The sequence below is a fragment of the Coloeus monedula genome, assembly GCF_965178545.1.
Source record: "Coloeus monedula genome assembly, chromosome: 4".
In the NCBI taxonomy this organism is placed as follows: domain Eukaryota; kingdom Metazoa; phylum Chordata; class Aves; order Passeriformes; family Corvidae; genus Coloeus; species Coloeus monedula.
The window spans coordinates 48,275,777-48,299,635 of NC_138784.1; the positions used below are offsets into that span (position 1 = coordinate 48,275,777).

The 23,859-nt window shown below is 36.1% G+C and overlaps 1 protein-coding gene across 9 annotated transcripts in view; it reads right to left on the reverse strand.

The window, feature by feature from the left end:
- Window positions 1–22,341, reverse strand: part of NRCAM (neuronal cell adhesion molecule) — a gene marked incomplete at its 3' end in the record, with an annotated part of 57,267 nt that extends 34,926 nt beyond the window's left edge. For 5 of the 9 annotated variants that reach the window (XM_082280198.1, XM_082280194.1, XM_082280192.1 and 2 more), the window contains exons 1-13: window positions 22,188–22,341; window positions 21,153–21,275; window positions 20,607–20,777; window positions 20,102–20,158; window positions 17,967–18,078; window positions 15,814–15,998; window positions 14,249–14,380; window positions 6,248–6,391; window positions 5,158–5,269; window positions 4,671–4,837; window positions 4,440–4,587; window positions 3,745–3,869; window positions 957–1,058 (exon numbers count right to left, since the gene is read on the reverse strand). In XM_082280198.1, the coding sequence (XP_082136324.1) occupies window positions 957–1,058; window positions 3,745–3,869; window positions 4,440–4,587; window positions 4,671–4,837; window positions 5,158–5,269; window positions 6,248–6,391; window positions 14,249–14,380; window positions 15,814–15,998; window positions 17,967–18,078; window positions 20,102–20,158; window positions 20,607–20,777; window positions 21,153–21,275; window positions 22,188–22,326 (1,717 nt within the window). In that variant the 5' untranslated portion in view covers window positions 22,327–22,341. Of the gene's footprint in view, window positions 1–956; window positions 1,059–2,430; window positions 2,461–3,714; window positions 3,870–4,439; window positions 4,588–4,670; window positions 4,838–5,157; window positions 5,270–6,247; window positions 6,392–14,248; window positions 14,381–15,813; window positions 15,999–17,966; window positions 18,079–20,101; window positions 20,159–20,606; window positions 20,778–21,152; window positions 21,276–22,187 lie in introns of all 9 variants that reach the window. The other 4 variants (XM_082280190.1, XM_082280195.1, XM_082280191.1 and 1 more) reach the window with 4 other exon arrangements.
- Window positions 22,342–23,859: the final 1,518 nt, after the last annotated feature.

The window sequence follows — 23,859 nt, forward strand, 5'->3', positions numbered from 1 at the left end:
TGCTGTTTTTCACAAATCTTCCTTTCCAAACACCTGATCCTTATGGTTTGTTTTCAGGGTTGATACTGACCAGCATCAGACCCTGGAGAGCAACACCCAGTAAGTCAGCCTAACCAATTCATAACAAACATAACAGGTACACTGGTCTTGGTAACTCGTGGCAGTTATTCTCTAAAAACACACTGAAGAAATAATTGAGTTAGATTGCTCATAGGGAAAAAGTTATGCCAACTAATCTTTCTGATGCCATGATTTTTTGGAAAACAAACATTAATATTTCTGTTTCTTGCTCCTAGATTCCCCCTCTATGGTCTCTGCTCAATATAAGCAAGAGTGTCTTCCATTATGTTTCACTGGGAAGAATAACAGCATTTAAGATCAATTTACTGCCTCAAAAGTTTATAGATATTTAATATTTTTAGTTTTATGGATGTGGTTTATTCTTTTAACTGTCTGGACTAGAAAAAAAAAAAACCCAGAAAAACTATCTACCTTATATTTTCATGAAGAATAAACTTTCACACCAGTAGCAATGGCTAATCACTGATAGCGGTACTGATGCTATTTCAAATTCATAGAATTACAAAAGAGTTAATGCAAGATGTTAGTAACTCTCTCCTTCAGAAGCATACAACCAATGAACAAGTCTGCTCTCTACCTATTTGTAAGATTGGACCTTGACACACAGACCTCATATCAGTATATACAACTTCTATATTATCTAGCACAGGTTTTTGAATAAAAAAGCCCAGCCCTTCTGAGCAATAAATAGGTCTTCCTGCTTGGCTGTACAGTAGAGCACATTAAGGGTATGTTACGTAAATAAATGGCAGCTGTTGAGAATTAATTTACCATTTTTCCATGCTGTACACAAAATTTATTCCAGAAATCTTTGGAATTTGAGAACAGTTAAAACAACACTGTCAGTGTAGTGTAGTAGATACAAACAAACATACTTGTAATGGGACTGTTGTTTTCATCTCCTGGTATCCATGAGAGTTCAATGCTTCTTTCTAGCTGACCTGTCAATTCCAAGTCAAAGGGTGGATTTGGCCGAGCTGTAAATCAAATGAACACAAAGTAAGTAACCACACCAGAATATGGATTTTTATATTTAAAAAAAATCCTTACATTCCAATCAAAAAGAATTCCACAAATATAGCAGAGCAGATCTACTCATGTAAGCATGACTTAATGACCATTAGCATGCAATTTTTACAAAACAGACAAAAATGGAGAACTGATGCAACCTGCAAACTTCTATGCATTAACAAGAATCAGTATTTATTTTTAATACTGTGAGTGCACTGGGATATAAAAATGTGACGAGATGCAAGGAATTATGAAATGCATGTTTAGTTTATCTTTGAATGATTATGAGTGGTATTGTAACAGACATATACAACATGGAAAATAAGCATTCACATCAAAGAAGCTCTCTTAGAACCACTACATGTATTTTTATGCAAATTCAAAACAACTATACTTCAAATAGAAACTAATTGCAAGTTACTAAGTTATTTATTTTTTTGCTGTTTTTTTAAAAAGGCTCAGAAATACTATGCAAGCTGTTATTATACATCCTTATAATGCATAAAGATGTAATTGTCCATTCCAAATTCACAAAGGTAATTTATTAAATTATTTGTTACACAAAAATCAAGACTTATGAGTGGGTTCATGTAAGAATACATAAGCATTTTCACTAAATCTTTTTCACTGATAGGATTTAGATAAGTGCTTATGACCCTTACACTTAAAAGTGTTTCAGCTTATTATATTGCACTTGAACCCCCAAATTCAGAAAACATGCCACCAAATTAAAGGCTCTGTAAAAACAAATTTAAGACTATGCCTGACTAACAGATTTTTTTTTTTAGTTTTAACTTTAATTTTAAAATCTCTGCGATTTCATCAATTATACGTCAAACTGGTCAATATGGTCATATTCTTCTTTTGAGTGGAGTAAAATGAAGATAAACTATGAAATAAGATATAGCAGGCCTACAAAGCTGCAAAACCAATGTTAACATACAATATAATTTGGTTGGTGCGATGTCTTCAATAGTGAATTACCTTTCACCAAAGAGTTGGATTTATCTTTTAGATATTTTATTTGTTATATAACTAATTTGTATTGCAGTGTACTCCATGAGAAAAACATTTTCATACTATAACCAATCTTAATTAAAAATAATTTATTTCTGAAAATCACTTATTGCCTTAATATAAAGCAGCCTGTACCGTAACATTCCAAAGTTCCATACTCCAGTAATGAAACAATTGGTAAAATGGGATGAAACCACACTAACAGACACAGACACACACACAGAGGAAAAGGGGGAAAAAATAGGCAAAAAAAAATTGCAATAGGCAAATGAGAGATATATCTGCCTGATGATGTACAAAGAGAACTTTGTATTAGTTTACCGTAAATGATAGCTGGTGTTGGGGGAGCAGCTGAAAAGAACATTAATATAAAGGATTTAATCAGTTAGTAGCCATAGAAACAGAATACTGTAGGTAGTTAAAGACTATAGTTATTAGAGACAAAGAGAAGTTAATTTATTTAGATTAAATCACTAATTTAAAAAAATACATTATAATTTTTCACTGAAGAGATAAAAAAAGTATCCTTGAATATTTTATTCATTTTTTACAATAAGGATAAATCAAGAAAATAAATAAAGTAAGCAATCTTATAAAAATGTCTAAATAAGTACTAGTTGTCTGGCTTAGATCATTCTCAGATAGGCGTAATACCACAGCAGAATTTTGAAACACAAGCATACTTGACTTTGAGTCTCAGCTTGAACTCACGTAAGAATAATTCAGGACATCTACTTAAAACATTCTTAAAAATTGGAGAAGGGGAAAAGTAATATATTTGGCAAGAATCTGCAATCATAAAAACAGAGAACTAAACTAAAAATATAATCCATGAGAAGTCACACAACCAAGTATGCTCAGTCTTTCTGAAGCATAATTTAGTTGTCCAAGAGATTCCTGAGATAACATGCTCCCAATACAACAAAGACATGGACCCGTTGGAATGAGTCCAGAGGAGGGCCACTAAGGTGACCACAGAGCTGGAGCACCTCTCCTATGAAGACAGGTTGAGACAGCTGGGGCTGTTCAGCCTGGAGAAGAGAATGCTCTGGGGACACCTTAGAGCAGCCTCTCAGCACCTAAACAGGCTACAAGAGAGCTGGAGAGGGACTTTTCACAAGGGCATGTGGTGATAGGACAAGAGGGAATGGCCTTAGCTGAAGCAGAGTGGGTTTATGTTACATAATAATAGACAATTTTTACTGTGAGCGTGGTGAGGCACTGGAACAGGTTGCCCAGAGAGGTTGTGTGGAAGGTGTCCCTGCCCAAGGCTTGGAGGTTGGAACTAGACGAATTTTAAGGCACCTTCCAACCCTAGCCATTCTATGATTCTAATATGTTTATGTTCAAATACCCTGCAAAATTTAATTTACTGTAGTATCTCAGATGAAGTCAAAATAAAAAACTGTCCAGCATGAAACTGAATCTGTCCTGTAACGACTCAGTTGTTTCATAAGTAGCTGATTCAAATGCAAACTGTAGGGTGAGACTACATTTTTTAAAACCTGAAACACATTTACCCATAGGTGGCATTTCCTTTATCCTGTCCTAAAAGCCAAAACTATGTTTATGCTTTTCACTTTAAATCTAATGCTGTTTTCATACTTAACAATAGAAGTTTGAGAGTATTCTTACCAACAACAGTGAGCACAGCACTTGCTGAAACACTGTCCAGAGTAGTATTAACTATGCAAGTGTATGTTCCATCATCTTTATCAGTTACATTCATAATGGTCAAGTTGTCTTTACCAACTAGAAACCTGTAAATACAACAGATTCAGCCACTGATTTTTCAATAACTGGCACCGTTATAAGAAACTTGCATAAAATATTATCAAATCCCATATACTTGTGTATTTCAGCACATACCTAAACAGCTATGTTCACCCAAGTTAAGCCATGGGACAAGGTCGGCTTTTTTTCTTTCTTTGTTGCTCTTGACCATCTTCCCACAGTAACTGTTCATTCTAATGTGCTTTTCTTTCCAAATAAATTCAAACAAATTTTAAATATATGTGATCCAGAGCAAAATAGGTTTCCGTTAAGTGTATCGCTTCCTATGTCAATTATCTTTATCTTACACTTAATTTATAAGGTCAGTGAGCACAACTTGTATAAATGTTTACACCTCATTTTATTTTTAATTCTATCTTAATATTTTCATCACACTAGGTAAGTCCTTTAGTCACCAGCTATGGGATAGCCATGATGTTTATCAGTCTTCATTGGAAAATGTCAACAGGTCAATATATTCCTTTCAAAGATCAGAAAAAGGAGCAGACAAAAGGATCTAGAAAATTAAAAATAAAGGAAAACTGTTTGGTCCTTACCTTTCATCATCTGGCAGCTCATCATTGTCCTTCAACCATATAACTGTTGGTAGTAAGGTAGAATCATGTTTTATTATACACTCAAACGAAACCTGGCCATATCTCTGAATCACTTTGTATTCTGGCTGTTTAATGATCATTGTTGGATCTGAAATTTAAAATTAAAATTAGATATTTAGAAAGTCTGAAAATCTGTACTAATCAGTGATGAAAGAGTGATTAATTTCTCACCTTTAATTTCCAACTGCACCTCATTTTGTATCTTTCCTAATTCATTCCTTGCTACACATGTGTATGTACCAGCACTATCCTTCTGAGCCACCGGAATTTCCAAGGTTCCGTTATCATGGAAAACGTATTCATTGCCACGCAAGATGCTACCTTTCACTCCCTTAAACCTTTATGAAAAAGTAATATCATTATCCAGCATCATAGTTAAATTCTGTATGGTTTTGTTATCAATAAAATACAAACTTAGGACTGCCACATTAGAAAATAGAGACAGAAGGACTCAAAGAAACTTACACTTGACTCTGTAGGTGTAACTTTACTGCTGTTACACTACGTATATGGAATATTCCATTAACAAATTGTAAACAGCATATATTTTAAAATACGCTATTTTAAAACTGTAAATAGAGTTAAAACAGTTTTAAAGCTTTAAGTGTTTGTTTCCATAGATGTAACTGGCTCATCTTCTGTAACAGCTAGAGCTTACCATTCAATTTCAGGCTTAGGTGACCCAAAATAAGCACAGTCTAGCAATGCAGGACTGTCCACGATGACTTGATACAGTTTATTAGCAGGAGTTAGAATTCTTGGTGGCTCAGCTGAAAAGACAAAGATATCTGCATATAGATACAAAGATACAAATACAAAATACAAAGACATCAAGAATGGCCTAAAGAATTACATGTAAACATTCTTCTCTGAGATTATTTCAGATCTCAGTCTAGGTTCAAATACATTCTACTGGTACTAGCCTGAGGAAAAGTTAAGGCAGGGAAATTATCTTGTGAAAAACAACTGTTTCTTGCCTGTTTACAACTAATAGTGATGGGCATCAAAGGCAATGATTTCAATTGGAAAATTTAAACAGAATATACTTCAAGAAGATAATCTCCTGGGTACAGACTGAACTACATAATTCCAAATAAACCTGCAGGCCAAAAGAAGCCAGGATGTATTTTTGGTGTAACACCTACATTTTCTTTCTTTTAAAAGACAGTGCCAATCAGCATATGTGTGAGTTCCTGCAGGAGAGTCGCTAGAGGCTATTCTGCCTAGGATTTTGTTACTAGCTTTGTTAAATTCAGTGAGAAGAACTAGAGGGGCCACAACATTTTGTAATCAGAAACGCATGCTAGGGAGGCCTTTGAGACAAATGCATAATCATGTTCCCTTGCAACAGCAACTTAGAGATCATTTATTCCACTAATCCAAAACATTTAGACTCAATGGAACTGTACTGAAACGTACTAACTTAAGCGATACTAATTCCTGCCTCCTTTGTTGGGCTTCTGTTTGATTGACTCACATTAAAAAAAAAAAAAAAGAGAGAGAGAGAAAATTTCTTCCAAGTTTTTCCCAGCTTTCACATCTATCCTTCTCACTTCGGAACAGTGAAAGTGAAATTCAGGAATATCCTAGAAAAAACAAGGTATGTATACCCTTGCTCTTTACAGGGGCCAGGAAACAGATCAATTCCTGATGAAGACCTCAAGCAAGGCTTGAGCAGAGAGTCTGTGTGTTAGCAGGAGACAACTGAATACCGAAGAAAACAGAAAAATATAAAGTCTGTTTCTTACCCAGAACATTCACAAATGCATTTGCTAGCAAGTATCCATATTCATTAGAAGCATTGCACTGATAGACAGCACTTGACCTTTCTTGCACGTGTGAGAAAATAATGGTGTCACCATCTACCTTTCTGCTAGGATCTTCTGGGGCAACTGTTGGTGTAAAGAAAAAGAGTTATTGCTTGTCCTAAACTGCCATTGGATTGCAAGTTTCATAATTCTGAGAAGAAGAAAGAATCCGAAAAACCAATATGCCCTAAATGTTTTTGTTCCTGGGTGACTGATGACTGGTAAAGATGTGAATTTTAATAAAGTTTGAAAAGTTCTTCTAATTCTACAGGTATTAACTCAGGATGGTAGAGTTCCCATTTTTGGAGGGTTTTTTTTTTGTTTGTTTTCCAAGGAAGTGAAGCTGTGATTGTATTTTGCATGCAATACAGAGGAAAAATAACAATATGACAAGATTCAGGCAAATACAGTCAATATCTAGAAAAATACAGAAATATTTCTGAATTTCAAAAGAAAATGCGAACACAATGACATAATCTTCTGTGACTTTAAAGTTTCAAATACATTGTTATACCATAAATAATTATCCAAATATAAAAATAGCCATACTCAGTTGAAAATTATCTTGGAGTAAAGCATAAGCATTCCTTCACACACACAAGATCAGAAACAATCTTCACAAGAGCAGAGTTAGTAATTCAGTAGGTGGCACTCTTTCCCTTATGTAAGAGTTACACAGTGCCATTTCCTTTACTGTTCTGGAGTAGCCTGAGCTGTCAAACAGCTCTTGCATTCCAGAAGCATCCAGGACATAACTGAAAAAAAAATTCTAAGAAAATACTGAAGAAAAATAATAGCTGTCAGTTCTGATACAACTGGCTGGCATTAGAGAAGTACAATGAAGAACACACTGCATAAAAATGCACAATCTATAGTTTAATATTTTAAGAATGTATTAAATAAGACCAGATATATTATTAACGTATTAAAAAGCACATTTATTATTAATAGGGAAAATTAATGGTAAAATTACTGATCTACTAATATGAAAAATAAATGTATATATACATAAATAAATGCATCCTAGTTTGGATGCATCATCAAAATGCATCACCTTATTGACACCCTTACTGAAGCTTGGAAAAGTAAGTATATTTGTGGAACACATTCTCGTATAAAGAAAATCTTATTTGAACTCATAAAAAAGATCAATCAAATAAATTAGCATCAATTTTCTGTAAGTGACAGGAACCTTTTGATTCAGACAATACCTTAGTACTCCTCTGTAAAGAAAACTGAGACATTTTTCCTGCATTTTCTTAAAGTATCTATTACTGAATCCTCTACAAGAGAAGAAACCAGATGAAGGGGATCACAGTTCTATGCTTCTGCTTAAGGGTATTTCCAGCTTGGGTGAAATCTAAGGCCATTTCTCAAATAAGTACATCAATTTCCAAACAGTTGCCTCAGGAAGAGATTTCAACTTCTGTTTTTTCTGGTCTTCCATCACTCTGAGTTCAAATCAACATCACAAATTCGAAAATTTCAGGAAGGAAGAAAAAGGTACTACTGAGATTTTAAATGCTTATTCTCTGGACTTCTGGATTGCTGGCACATATTTTCCTTCTCTTTTGCTTTACTTCCTATTGTGTTCCATGTTTCACATTGCTTCCTTTTCTATGTAAATGCCATTTTCATTAAAAGATTCATGGGCTGAAAATAGCCGGAGCAGGTGAGTAGCCCAGCAGGCAGGCCAGTGAGCTGTGGGGAGCGGTCTGTTTCTGCATACAAATCACAGTTCAATTGAAGACAGGCACAACCGCTCTCCCGGGATGAAGGAGATCTGGCCAGAGCCATTCCAAGCATGGCTACTTCCAGCCCTGGGCTCAGGGCTTCCCTCCACTCATGCCCTCTGAATCCTACAGTACTTTCTGAACCCAGGCAGTTCTTTAATGGGTGCACAGACTGCCCCCCTCACATGCACTCCACCACATAATCCCTTACAGGATGATGGTAGGGCCCCTCCACAGAGATGGAAGCCCTTAGTTCAATCCTCTATGACTGAAGGAACTGCATCGTAAAAGAATGATCAACCATTCAATTACTATATAAAAAGAGGGGTAGCATTTTCCCTTCCCACAGCTGTATTTAAGGAAAAAAGGCGACATCCCCTTTCAGCTATCTGAAGGAAAGGAGGTAGGTGCCTGTCTCTGAAAAGGGCTTCAAGCTGGGGTCCGGAGAGAAAAGAAAACAGAAGTGTCAGGTTAGCTGGTGCTTGGTTAGCCACCTGGATGCTGAAGGGCACTGGTTCAAAAGCTCCCTGTTAAGACTATTCAACTACCTGTTGAATACAGCTTCTTTAATGGTCTGAAGCACCCACTGCTGCACTCACAGACGCAGAAACGTTGAGCTTGGAAGGGATATTTGGAGGTCATCTGGTACAACCCCTGGCTCAAGCAGGGCCACTTAGATCCAGTTATCAAGAACTGTGTCCAGATAGGGGAAGGATCACCTTTCTTGACCTGCTGGCTATACTTTTATCTCATGTAGCCCAGGATAACGTTAGCTTCTTTGCCACAAGGGCACATTGCTGGTTTATGGTCAACTTGGCGTCCACTTGGATGCCCAAGTCCTGTTCTGCTTAGCCACTGTCCATCTGGATGGCGCCCAGCATGTACTGGCACTAAGGCTGTTCCTCCCCAGGTGCAGGACTTTGTTCCACTGATCACCCTCTGGGCGTGGCCATTTGGCCATTTTTCTATCCACCTCCTTGTCTGTTTATCCAGCCCCTACATCAACAGCTTGTCTACGAGGATCTAACGGGAGACAGTGTCAAAGGCCTCACTGCTGTCCAGGAAGACATTATCCAACTACTCTTGCCCTCATCTATCTGGCCAGTCATTTCATCATAGAAATGTATCAAATCGGTCACCCCTTGGCGAAGCCATGCAAACTACTCCTGAAAGTTTTCTTGTCCTTAATGTGCCTTGAAATGGTTTCCAGAATTAGCTGCTCCATCACCTTCACAGGGATAAAGGTGAGGGTGACCAGCTTGTAGTTCCCTGGTTTCTCCTTCTAGATCTTCTTGAAGATAGGAGCATCATTTGCTTTCCCTCCATCTTTAGGCACTTCTCCTAGTTACCATGACCAAGAAAAGATTATCAAGAGTGTTCTTGCAATGACATAAGCCAGCTCAGTCAGCACTTGTAGCTGCATCCCAGCAGGGCCCACAGACTTAGGCATGTTCAGTTTGCTCCTGACCTAGTCCTTTTCCACCAAGGGTACATCTCATATATAAAATGAGATATCTTCTCCTCTGGTCTTTGGGACCTGGGATTCCTGAAGGTCAGTATTGCTAGTAAAAACTGAGGAAAAATACCATGCAGTACTTCAGCCCTTTCCATATACCAGTTTTTTTGGTTTTGTTTTGGTTTTTTGTTTGTTTGTCTTTTGGGTTTTTTTATCTTTTTCTGGGGAAGAGGAGTGATGGCAGGGCCACTTGAGCACTGCTTGTTTGTATTTATGAATATTCTGGTCACATTACAGGATAGCTGCATGAAAAGGAGAAAATGCTTTTAACCCTTTAGACAAATCTGAATTTGGCACTGATACGCAAAATAGCAAAAAAGTACATAATACTTAAAATGGGCTTGTACAAACAGGATAATGAAGTAGGAGGATGTGCTATAGGAGTTCTCCTGCTGTAACAAGACAGGTGAACATGTGCTGTCTAACAGCCAACATTTGCTCCCTCGCAGGGATCTCAGCTTATAAATGTGTTTTGGACCTTTCTGAACAAAGACCTGGTTTCACCTAATTTTTTCATCACATTGTAAAATGATACAGCTTCTTGACTCTAGCCATGTTCAGCATATTCCTAAGCAGAGAAGGCGGAGCCTCCATCAGATACTTCTGTTGTAGTTAAAGAGATCAGCACCCTGAATAACTTCTGTTCATTTGAATGCATACTTCCATCTGTTTCATAAACTTCTGACAGCCTATGTAATTACTTTTGCTAGTATGTTTAAATAACCACTATGGCACCAGTATTACGTTTTCTTCTTGAAAAAAAAGAATGACATGCTCTCTGAACAGAAGCAGCTAAAACACACCATTAGGCTTAAAACTGGAAGAAAAAAATCTGGTTGAAAAAAACCTGGATGACTGAAATGGCAAAGAATGTCGTCTTCCTTTTCTTACCAATCTTGCTTGCTCCTCAGCGTATTATTTTCCTGTGACCACTGAAATCCTTTCTTTCCCGAGTTTCTGATTCTGATAGTTCTATTGTCTCCAAAGGGACAGCAACCTGCACTAACTATAACAATCCTTTGACTATTTTGTGCAGAACTGAAAAAAACCTGATTATCGAAAGTTTTTTAATCTGCTGAAGTTCCTAGGCCAGATGCAAAGTTCCAACACAATGACAGCAGAAGCAGTGGATAAAGATATTCCTGAGCAGTCCTCTTCTCTCCAAGACTGAAATACTGGGGGCATAGGAGTCCAGTAAATTTCTCCCCACCCTCCCATGGCTGCAGTGAACAGCTTGTGGTGTGCACTCTCAGAGAACATGATGGATGATGAATCTCTGAGCCAAGGATTATCAAGGCCTTTCATGAAGGAAATCTAAGGGCTAATGTTTCTCCCTTAAATTCAATGTGAGTACTAATGGAGACTAACTCAAACCTAGAGATTCAATGTAAAATGTGATACAACAAGAGAAGAATGTGTTGAAAGAAGATAAACAGCACCTTTGCACGACTTTGTATAAATCTAAGTGTCTGTATCTAATATGTAATAGCTCATCATGAACTATAAACCACTGAACCAAAAAATTAGTCTTTTGTACAGTATTTGCAGTGCCTTTCTGAAGTCCAATTACAAAAGCGCTTCCCCTTCCCAATTAATCTGGGTTGTTACTTCCTTAAAAGTTGAGATACTTTATGCATGGCTTCCCTTTTGTAAAACCATGCTGAATATCTAAGCAGTAAGACACAACGGATTATGCAGCGATATAAATAATGCAGATCTTGAGTGTTAATTGAAGCACAAGGCAACACAGAGTCATGGCCTGAACTTTAAATTGGGACTTGCCAAAGTAATTCTAATTGACCTCAACAGGACTGTGCATGTGAGTTCAACATATTCCTCCTGTGAGTAAACATTAGGAGGTTAGGTTAGGTCCTTATCATTCCAACATGTCTGAAGCAGCTTTTTTTTAGAAATGCTGGTGTTCTCAGCATGATTGTTGAAGAAAACTAATTAAAATATTTCAAGGAAACCTAAAATCTTGCTTAAAAATATTTTTTTTTAGTCAGATTATTGTAATATTGAACAAAATTCACACCATTGCAATTTTATTTCATAGGTGCTTAACACACAATACTTTTTTCTCTATTTTTTCTTTGCCTTTTCCCTACAGATATTTAAGCCTCAGCCTTTGACTGAGACATGGACGAATGGTTCTTTCTTCAACATTCCCCCTTCCTTGTCTGATTCTATTATGGAAAAACAAAACCAGAAGAATTAAGTATCTCCCAGTTGTGCTTTCCAACAGAAAATTAAAGTATTGCAAACAGATTACTAGGCCACAAGAGGCACATTGTGGGATATATGATGACAGCAGGGCTTTGAAATTCAAATGTAGCTCTTTTTCTTTGAAATCCTGCCATGGGTGTAGCTCTCTCAGCATTGCCCTGAAGCTGAAACAGCTGCTTTAGTTTCCTTTTACATGATTTCCTAATCATTCCGTTGGAAGATGAGGGGCACAATTCTATAATTTAGTAACAAGTGAACAAAAAGGCACACTGTACTTGGTAATTTCCAGAACAGCTTTTGATAACTCAGAATAATAAAAAATCACAAGAATCTTAAGAACTGCACTTTCTGTGATCATGATGCTTCTCAAAGATGTCCTGACAGACTCAGTGTACTGGAGCATCCAATCAACTTGCACTTAAATATTTAATGTGGATAAGACTTCAGCTTTTCTCAGCAGTGAAAGTGACCTTTAATATAAGGCTGAGCTACCCACTTATTAATTTCCTGTATTCCTTTCTTTTTTTTTTTTCCCCTACTGAGTTTCAGTGGGTAATTTAATTAAAGTCTTTTAATTTTTACTGAATTCCCCTCAAGAAAACTTTGTGTACTGATTCCTCAAGGCCAGTCAGCCAATATATGCTGCCCTTGTATTTGGGAAATTTGGTGGCATCCTGCAGCTGCTTCCAAAAACTCTGTTTCTTAATGTTTTACTGTTATCCTGAAAGAATGCAGAACACATCACTCTTTTCTGGAAAATGTACTTGTCTGTCATTTAAACAGCTTGCCCTACAGCTTTGATAAGGAAGAAGAGCAAGGCAAAGCTGACTCTCATAGCCAGGTGAAAAAGATTTTACTAGTCAGGAGGCCTGAAATAATAGTTAAACTATAAGAACTGCAGGATAAAAATCCCCTCCAAAAAAATAAACAAAAAGTGAATGGTGAGTATACAAAAAAACAGCAAAGGAAGATGAGTCCACCAAAAACCCAGAACGGAAAGTGAAGGATAAGTACTGAACTTTGATGACAACACATGCATTATGATATATTTATTTATAAATATATATTATACAAAATTATATTGATATTTTCCTGTTTTCCTGTCTTACCATTGTTTGATGAGATGATTAATGTCAGTTTACATAACTTATTTACTAATGGAAACTTCTCATTTTAAATCTCAGGCTGGAGATGTCACCTTCCATTTAATTAGGATTCCTGAAACAGGTTATTTGCTAAATATTTCTATTTGTTTCAATATATAGCCTTATTTTGTCCCCCAAAGTTGCATTTTTTCCCCTACAAGTAAGTTTAATCTCTTTTGTATACCAAATACTTCAAATATACCTAATGAGGGTTTTCATTTGCTATAGTTTTCGGTTGCTATTACCTAGATTCTGACTGTAGAGAATCCTTCTCCATGTCCCAAACTGGGTGAATTATAATTCATCAAGAGACTTAAACAACTCCCAAATTTCTGAAAGTAACAGAAGTGACACTGTCATACTTTAAACAGACCAGTATTTTAGAGTACATTGTCTCTCATGAGCCAACAGGTGAGACTGTCTGGTTTTTTACTACTGTTTTATGGAAGAGGAAGGATAAAGGTAGAAGAGCCAAGTGTGACTTTGCAGTACAGGGTATGCTCAGTGCAAACCCAGCTGACAACACACTGCAGTGTCCTCCAGCAAGTTCTTTCCAAGGGAAGTTGTACTATATATAGCAGCTACCTTGTGTCTGTCATACAGCACTGCCAGTCATAACACTGCAGCAATTAAGTGGCTCAATCACCAGTTCAGGGCTGCTTTTCTTACCCATGCACACAGAAGCAGCTGTTTCACTGCCTTAGGGGTTCCTTTTCTTTGACACCTACTTGGCACAAACTGTTTGCCAGGTAGCTGCTGACACATCCAGACAGTTTTTGCTGTTGCAGCTTCTTAGAGCTGAAGCCTGAAAGGCTCAAACATACACTAAGCTGCAAATCCTGCAGTGTACTGCAAATCCTGCAAATCCTACAAGTGCTCTGTATAGCCACACATGTAAGGACTTCACTTTTTAGGTCACATTTAGGATTCCTAGGCAACATTAGAGTTGCAGTGGGGCAGCAAAGGAGATATCCAGCAGACATGACTGCTACAGAAAGACAGTGGTAACAATGACATCCCAGCAATGGCCCTGTGAGAGGGACCACCCAATCTCCACAAAGATACTACCAGCAGAATGCCAGACAGAATAATCAGGAGCATGGTTACACATTTTAGTTCTCTCAAACATATTAGAGGCACATTTTGTTGTTTTACTTTTATGAACCACAGTATTTTTATGACATCTTTTATGATTTAGCATTACCTGTCAGGCAAAAACTACACAAATACATGCTCTTCACATCTATTTGGAAAAAAAAACCACCCTAAGACTCCTCATATTTTCTTACTCATACTCCTGTAAGGTAATTAAGAATCTTACTTGCTATGGGAACACCATTTGCTAACCAGCTTATACTAGGCTTTGGGTTGCCATTAGCTCTGCAGATCAGTGTTCCATCTTCTCCAGGAGACAAGACCAAGTTTCTGGGTGCTGTTATCCAGTACGGAGCAGCTGGGTTTAAGAAAAGAAAGACAGCAATTATTTTTCAAAATTACGTACAGAAAATCATAAGCCACAGGCACGGTGATCAGAAGATAATTCAAACAAGGTATGTGTAGATACAGACTTACAGCTATACTGTTACTTTGCATGTACATATATACATATATATGTGATACTCAATTGAGTGGTGGATCATACATTGGCTAAACTGAGCCTCTGGTCACCCACTGCATTAAAATTCTGAGATAAACAACAAGAGGTTCTTTGTTCCCTCTAGGGTTGCCTGCTTTGAATCTAATTTGCCTTTCCTAAAGCAAGCAAAATTTATCTGAGAATGGCATTTGCAGAGACTACAGTGGTCTTTTGATGAATTTCAGAGATATCCATGCTCTTAGTAGTTAGGCTGTTAGGAATGAATTGAAGTTTGATTACACAAAAAGATTTCATGTCAAGGGTGAAATTTAGAAATGGCGAAATCCTTGGTCTCACTCAATTCAATGGATGATTGCAGTGGGGCCAGATGTTTACCTGGGACAGATGAAAACACAGAGATCAAAATGGGTGAAACACTGTCCTCACTAAAAGATATTCACCTATTTCTCCACCCTTTTTTACAGTAAATAACCACAAACAGCATATATTATCACATCTTGCAATTAATTTTCAGATTTTGGATTGATGGACAGATGCAAACAGAAAATTAAACTTCTTTTCTTAGAAAGGAGGTTAAATGTGATCATGAAATTATGCTGATCTACAACAAAATAAATGACTATTTAGCATGCAAAGTAAGCAATACAGCTGATTATTTCAATGACTAATTAACTGTCATTACAGCTTTTTGTTTCATGGTATTCACAGCATACTTACTATTCCTATTTAGACAAACATATTGTAAATTCTTTTAGAACTATAAGGCATCATCTTGGGTAAAAAACATGAAGAAGATAGAAACCCAGAAATATCAGGAGAAGAGAAAAAGGAAGAAAAATATAAGACTGTAAGACAACAATGAAATAGAGGAAAGAAATTATCTGGGTTATAAGAATGGAGAGAAGAAAAATGGAGAAAATAAGGAGGAGATGCTGAAGAGAGATAAGGAGGAAGATATAGAAATAAGAGAAAGAAGCAGTCTAATGACGGATAATCAAAGGTTCTAAAATAAATGTAGTACTTGTGCAAGCTAAGACATTGTTTTACTACTGTTACAGTAAAATCCCAGTTTAGCCTGATGCTTTACAAAGTAATATTAAAAGATGAAAAAGATATTAGAGATAGTAAAGCCCTTCCAGTGTTAGAATTCAGACAGCTGAACGTTTCCTCAGGGTGATTTTTAACTATTATCATTCATCCTTTTAGCTATACTTCATCCTAGAAAGCCTGCTTCATCCCTGCATTCTGGACTCTTGACAACATTACATTAAGGATAATTTTAGTATTACCTTTTACAGTTACTGAAATGACATGATGAACCGAACCTAATGTATTTCTTGCTATACATTTGTAGTTCCCAGAGTCAGCTTCAGAAACATCTATAATCTTGAGAGTTTTCTTAAAGTTTTCAAAAAACGTTCTGTTGGCTGGCAGTTCCCCACCCTCTTTAATCCAGCGGATTACTGGTGTGGGTCTGGAGAAGTAAAAGCACAGATCAAATTTAGGGACTGAAGAAAAAGAAGATAAGAGTTCAGTACATTAATATTTTTAATATATGTTTTATAAATAATTATTTTAAGAGCCTCTACCCAGATTCTGGGCCCCATCCAACAAATACGAAAAATATGCCAGCATTTGTTTCTAGGAAATGACAAGTCTCACTAACATTGCCAATGGCCATCTGTTCATAGGATTAATCATTACAGAATACATTTGTCTGCTGATTAATCTAAAAAACATGATGGTTAATAAATGAAGACAAGTTTATTTCAAATCACATTGTGCTTCTACTACTAAATTTATGCTCATGATGCTTTTAAAGGTAGCTTCTAGATAATGACAAGTTTATAGCTGTCCTTTGTGTGAGCAATAGCCTAATGCTTCATCAACATCATAAACTTTACAAAAGAGCTGTAAGGACACAGAAATATTTATTGTGAGAAATCAAGAAAAAAATGTCAATGCTGAGTCAAGTATAGCTACTTGTCACTGCACCGAGTCTAAATCTTGGCTATGCCCCATGTTGTCCACTGAAGTTGCAAGTTGATCAAACACATGGAGATATACTTTGAAAAATACAAGAAATAGCAATTTGTTTCTTACTGAATAGAATGTCCTCTCTCAAATAGTAATGGCTCTAGGAAAATGTTTCCTTAGCAGTCTAATATCACATATTTTATAACAGACACCTAGCAAGACTGACTTTTAATTATGGGGTCAGTGATTAGGAATAGTTGTTTTGAACAAAATCTGTATTGGCCCTCTGTGGACAAATATTCCCCACTGATTTTTTTTCTTTTAATTACATGACAGATAAAGACACAAAGCCATATAATATATTACACTCTATTTTTTTTCACAGGTTTTATCCAGCCGTTTTACTGGAGTTTGGCTCACCGAATACTTTTATTGCAGGATTGTCAAAAGGCATGTAACTATATTGCAGATGAAAATTATCACTCACAGGGGTGGTTTTGCTAGTGCTGCTGGGACAGACACCTGAGCAGGCCACAGCTGAGACAGAAAGACTGCACTGATGCTCAGATCAGGTTGTGCCTGAGCGTGCTCTGTGGAGGTCGTGCAAGTGAACACGTGTGTGATGCTGTGGTGCATGAGTTACAATTATTGGTTTTCCTCATGGCTACCTGACAGCACTGCATTATATGCCTTTGTGCACTGTAAATATATTTACAGTTCTTGAATTAGGTACTAAAGATTTTCCACTTCTATTCTATAAGATAAGATAAATCTATTCTAAGATTTTCCACAATCTATTCTCAGATTTCTTCCTGAGAACGAAACTGATTTAAAGATCAGCCTAATTCACGAAGTTAAACTGCTCTTAAGTAATTTTCTTTTTGCACAATAACCAGCAGAAGCAAACTTGCATTGCATTGAAGAAACAAGCACCAATTAAATTCAATTACAAGGAGAAATTAGATGTAAGAACCCGAAGAATTGTTCTAACAATTCCCACCTAGCTGATCTACTAAGTAATTACTAACATATATAAGCAGTTTTCTTGGATTAGAACATCAAATTCTTATGTATTTTTATATAATTCGAGAATCTAATGATTGTAAACATAGGAAAACAACAGAGGCTTTATTCCTGACTGCAAGTCTGTGGATGTGTGCCTGAGTTTAGTCTATAGCATTTCTTGCCTGTATCCTTCAAAAACAAGGGTACAAACCATATCCTGTGCATAGGGTTTGGGGATATGAGAAGGCAGAGGCCATACATGTTCATAGCCAGTTTCAAAGTCTGCTGATGCCCAAGTAAATGGTGGAGTTCCTTAAAAAAGCTCTTTCCATTTTACACTTCTGCTTCTTTGAAACACATCAGCTTATACAGTGGTAACATTCTAAGCATCTCTGAAATGTTTCCCTCTGTTTCTGTATTTCTATTTAGAAAGAAAAAAAAAGTCTACAAAGTAACTCACAATCCTGCTGCAATGCACTCCAACAGAAGCACATTTCCTCTGAGCTCCACTTTGGTACTTGTGCTACCTGTTGGTGTTAGAAGAACTGGCGGCCTTTCTGTAACTGGCTTTGCTGGAAGAAGAAAAAGTAAAATAATTAATTTCTAAATTTTATTGTAATACCAATCAAGTGCATACATCCATTCTCACACTTTGGACAGAGATTTTGCTCCACATTGGCCATTTGATTAAAAGTCACTGTGCAGCACAACTACAAAGCCAAACACATTAGTTTTTTGACAGACATAACATATCTGTTAAATGCCACCATTTTGAACACATAGAAGAAAAATGTTATTATTAAAAGACAGGAACAATTGATACAAAGTTTTTACAGAGGCAACTATGCAGTCTTAATCCTAAGTAGCTGCTGTTTCATTTAACAGAACTATAATGGGGAGTAAGAGGCCCCTGGCGTGAGGCACAGTGCAAGACTGAGAGTTACTGAAAATTTCTGGGCTTCCATCAAAACAAAAATAAAGCAAAGTTATTTTAATCAGAAATATAAACCAAGGGAATGAAAGGTACAATCTGCTTTGGAATAGGTTTTAATATTTTCTAGGCAATGTGAGGCAGTGTTTCAGAAATTAATTCTTGTATTTTCCTCTTACTATATATTTAACTTTAATTCAAGCTGTTCCTCAGTCTCGCCATAAAGAACTGTTGGTTAACCTGTAAGCAATAACAGACAACTATAAATATAAGACTCATTTCTGACATCATACTCTGTTGGCTTTTGAAGTATATGGTGTTTCCTGTGCCTTCACGGAATTCAGAATAAGAGTTTTCTGTAATTATAGAGTGTTTTCTGTGACTCCTCTAATGTTCTCTTGTAGCAATTTTAATATACAGAATTAAATTGCCCCGAAGTGCAGTAATAGTCTGAAACATTACAGTAAATCATTCTGTTTGTTAGGGTACAGGATTTACTGATAGATTAGCATAAATACAACACTTTGTTTTAATCCAGTATGTGCTGTGAATTCCTTAATAACCAGTACACAAACAACTGAAAGTTGTTGGGAGAACAGAGCAGTCTAGAGTCAAGAGCACAGCCGACAGTCACAGCAACAACTCATCTACGCAGTGTCGGCGCTGCCAAGGGCTGCTGACTCACTTGGCCAGAGTATGAATGTTCAGAAGAATTACCCATGGTGGTTCTGAGCTAGGAGCCAACCCAACAGCGTTTTCCTCACTAATTGTAGCTAATGTATTGTTTTGTGTTCAGGTACTTACTTCTTGTTTGTTCCTCCTGAATAACATATAATTTTTATGTAGAGAAGTAAAATATTCTGTGCCCACGTTTTATTTTAGATTCACACAAGTTATGGCTTAATATGTGCAAAGCCCCATTTCAGAAGGAAAAAGACAAAAAATGGAATAAATATCAAGTATTTTCTAGGTCACAAAATATAAAGTGAAGAGTCTAGAATCAGTGGTGCTCCAAAGTCAGCCTTGCTAAACACAGAAACATCTGGGAGGATTTAATTCAGAACGTACAAAAGACCACTCAACATGGATTAATGGAAAGACCAGCTTAAACACCAAACAAACAAAACCCATCCTACCCCTATGAAGTTATTTCTACAGATAGTATTAAAGTGTATGTTTTTATTAATTCCAGTTTCACACTTATGAAATAAGTTAAAAGTTAATGGTACATTCAGTAAGACATTAAATGTGAAGTGGATCTGTTAAGTGCTTAATTGCCGTTATTTATTATGCAGCACATGATATTGAATAGTCCTAGTGATAATGAACATATCAAACTACTAGGAAAATTGGAGGGAAAATATTAAAAAGGCAACGCAGTATAGAAGCAGTTTCTAAAATCTGCACCAGTGTGAAAGGACTCTTTTATTATATGTGTTTATATTTTCTATAAGCCATATGTTACAAGAACTTTGAAACATTAAATATTCTAAAGGATCACACTGTGCAGTCCCTTTGTTAAGTATGTATTATCACCAGCACTAATTGATATCTTTATTAGAAACTGAAAAGGGAGCAAAAGATTAAGTAGCCATGGAGGTGAAGTTAGTTAACTAAATGCTACTGTGAAACAAGGAGTATCAGTGGGGACCAGTGTAACTCACCACCATAAATATCAGTGTCACTCAAATTAGCAGCTATAGTGTCATTCAATGAATCCACTGAAATAAACAGAATATCATGAAGAAAGCATAAAGAGGGATAAATAAAAGTTCTGGGGATCAAAAGGTGATGACATGGCCACGGGGAGTTAATCAAGTGATTGATTAATTTGTTTCAATAGTTACAATAATCATAATAACTTTATATTGTACTGGAAAAACATCTGAAAACTGTTATTTTTTACACAGTACTTTTTCTATGTAGCAAATCTTAAAAAACATTTTTTCAAAACACAAAGCCTTATAAAGCAAAAAATGATAGCTTTTAAAATCAATTATATATCAAGAAAACTGGAGATTACATTTCAAGTTTATACAGTAATGCAATTTCTTATTCAAAATTAAAATGACAAAATTCCCTAGCATAACACTACTTAACTTTAGCATATAACTTGAGAACTTTGGATAAATACTGTGTAAGTATGTAATTAGATAATGCAATACCTACTTGAAAAGACTTTTACAGATATGGGTTGTTTCTGCTGTATAGTTTGCGTATGATTAAATCTTGCATAGCAGATATAGTCCTCCCGGGTGTCTTCTGGTTGTACATTAGCAAAATAAAGATCTCCATTTAGACCTTGGGAAACTCTTTCACTTTGAGGCAGCCTTTGGAAAGCTAAGGTAAAACAAGAACACATTTATGTCAATTATAATTGACACACTCTATTATTATGATCTGCAGACTCCACATTCATTGAATTACACTTTTTTGTGGCTTGGTACATATATAGACATTTCTAAGCTTCTTGAGGAGATCCCTTGTCTACCCATTCTTCCCCAGTGGGTTAATCTACAACTTACATTAAGATCTCCAGCTGCTTTTGGCTTCGTGCTTTTGGGTTGTATGTCTGCTTGTTTCCTCTGTTCTACAGAAATGGAAATTCACTGAATTTTAACTTACAGGGAAACTTCACCATCTGTGGTTTTGGTAAGCAATGATCTACTACATAGAAAAACTGCAAAAAGTCAACTGCATAAAAAACAAACTTACCATTATCCATCCAAAATATGATAGGTGGTGGTAAGCCAACAGGAGGTCTACAGTGCAGTACTAGTGAATCACCTTCACGAACATGGTTTGGTTCTAGTTTTTCTTTCGTCCACAAAGGCGATCCTATAGAAAGTAATTTTGACACACACACAAACTATGGATTGAAAAAAACTCAAAAATTTAAGGGAAAATGCAAAAAATATTCCAGAGAAATGGAAGAACTACATCCATCAGAATGTTAAGTCCTTCCACATTTGTTTTATTTTTTTCTCTTTTATGTTTTTTTGGAAGAAAAGTGCAGCAATGATTTATTGAAAGTATAATCAACTGATTCAAATTATTTTGTCTACTCACTAAAGGTTTTGCAACAGTTCTTGCAAAATTTTAACTATACTGAAAAAAAAAGGTGAGGTGCTAAATTAGAAAAAGGCCTAGACCCTCCTGAAGCAGTGTTATACGTGCAGTCTTTAATTAAGATGTGAGAACAGCATATTTTAAGCTGAGAAGCATGAAAACTAATCTGAGATAAAACTCATAAAAAGCTGTAGAAACAATCTACAGAAACATTTGTAGAAACAAATTTTTTAGCTTTATCTTCTTCTTAGTCCCAATCTGTTATGTTTTAAAGCTATTACAAAAACTATGGAATACAGACTTCATAAGCAGAATAAAAATTGTTGTCATCAATTGTTGTCATCAAATGCCATTGATGTAATCAAATTATCTTTAAAGGCTGAAGGATTTAAAAAATTTATTCTAATAGTACTGTCATACATACAACTCAGTTTTAAATATTAAAGGTTATCCAGATGTACTGAGAAAAAACTCTGGTTATTAAAATTCTGTAAAAAAAATATTCGAGAGAACATGCAATAGAGTATTATACCTAAGTATTAGAAAATAGGCAATAACTTCTAGCATGGTCACTTGGATGACTGAATTTTTAAGACAGGAAAACAAAAAGGTGAAAAGTTCATAAGCAAATAAGAAAACCAAAGTGTTTCATACTAAATGAACACGAAGAGCTTTACTTACTGGAAGGCCTTATAACAATATTGTTGGAAATGGCTGCTCCTCGTTCATTCCTTGCTGTACACTGGTATACTCCCTCATATGCTTCTGCCTTCCCACCATTCATAATATTTACGACAAGAGTCCCTGAATTTGGTTTCATTGTTACCTGTGCATCTTTATCTATATCAAAATGAGTTCCATTGCGTGTCCAGGAGAAGCTAAAACAACAAAAACAAAAAGAAAAGTTTCTTCAGCTGCTTTTTGTAGATTGTATGGAGAAAAAGAAGAAAAAACTAATTAACAAAGATACATGTTATTTTTTCATTAGCAGATAAGTAAGACTTGTTCCCAAACTAAATTATCTAATAAAGCAATACAGATCTTCTAATATAAGAAATCTGGCAATATTTTAAGGTAAAAGGTTTGGCTGGACTTGTTGACAGCAGCTATTTCAAAGTCAATTCTTTTTTTAAAAAATACATTAAAAATTTCTGGGGTTAATCATACATGGAAAAGAACTAATTTCCTTTCTACTAAAATGATGTGGTAGCATCTGCAAGAACTGGTATTGCTAAAGATGCATTAGCATTTCCATTATATAACCTACTGTTGAAAGGGTTTATAAACTTGTCTTTAAAAACTTGCTCAGGGCTGAAATGTGTAATTTCAGGCTCCAGCAGGACACCATTTCTTTTAATTGGTCTGGCGATTTTGGAGTTATGCAAGTGAATTAAAGACTATGGTGAGTTTGATTTCTTTTCACTACTCTAATGCAAGCAAACATCATTCTCTAATTGAAATGTTAGAGTCTGATAGCCTTTATTTAACCTAGCAAATTTATACTGGTGCTACTCAAAACAAGAAATGTTTTGAAAAGTAGTTATTAAAAATGAAGACTAATAGAACTCATAAAAATTGTAAAGAAGCAAAGATTCATAGTCTACAACTTAGACTACCGTAAACACCAATTTCTCACTTATGCTCTGTTAATGGTCAGAAGTATTGTCACAGAGAGCTTGACCAACACCTATGAAGTGCTGAGCACCCACAGGTTCAAATACTGTGAACAGTAGTTTTTGTACTTGTTACATTTCAGCTTCAGAATCTCAAGCACAAACACTCTTTTTGCTGATTAGAATGCTTCCTAAACTATAAATGTAAATGGCACTGGAAAAGCTCAAATTCTAATTGACTCAAATTGTGTACTGACCTTCAGCAGCAGGTGGGCAGGACTGGACATGGTATTTGCACCTTGGGCTGGGAGAGAGAAGAACTGGACCTGCAGCAGTGCTGCACCACACTGCAGTGTTGTTGGGAGGACTAGCATGCTTAGTGAACTAACAGCGAACCTCTTTCTTACAACTGAGCAGGTGAAGCTTCAGAATGTGGTGTTTCTGTTACCAATAACTTTAAGGATGCAAGAAAGTGTAATGTAGCTTCAAATGAGAGGTGGAAAATGTGGTACAAACATTTGAGATACATGACAGTCAGAGCCTTTGCTGCTCTAGCTATAGGCAGCAGTACATCCACAAACCTTTATGCCAGGTGCTCGACCAATAAGAAGTTACCCTGTTTTAACAAACAATTCACAGTGTGGGCTGAGAAAGTCCACCTTTGACTTCAGAGCTCTGGAGCAGCTCAAGTTCCAATATGCATTTGCAGGTTTTCAGGAGTGATGGACTCACCACACTAA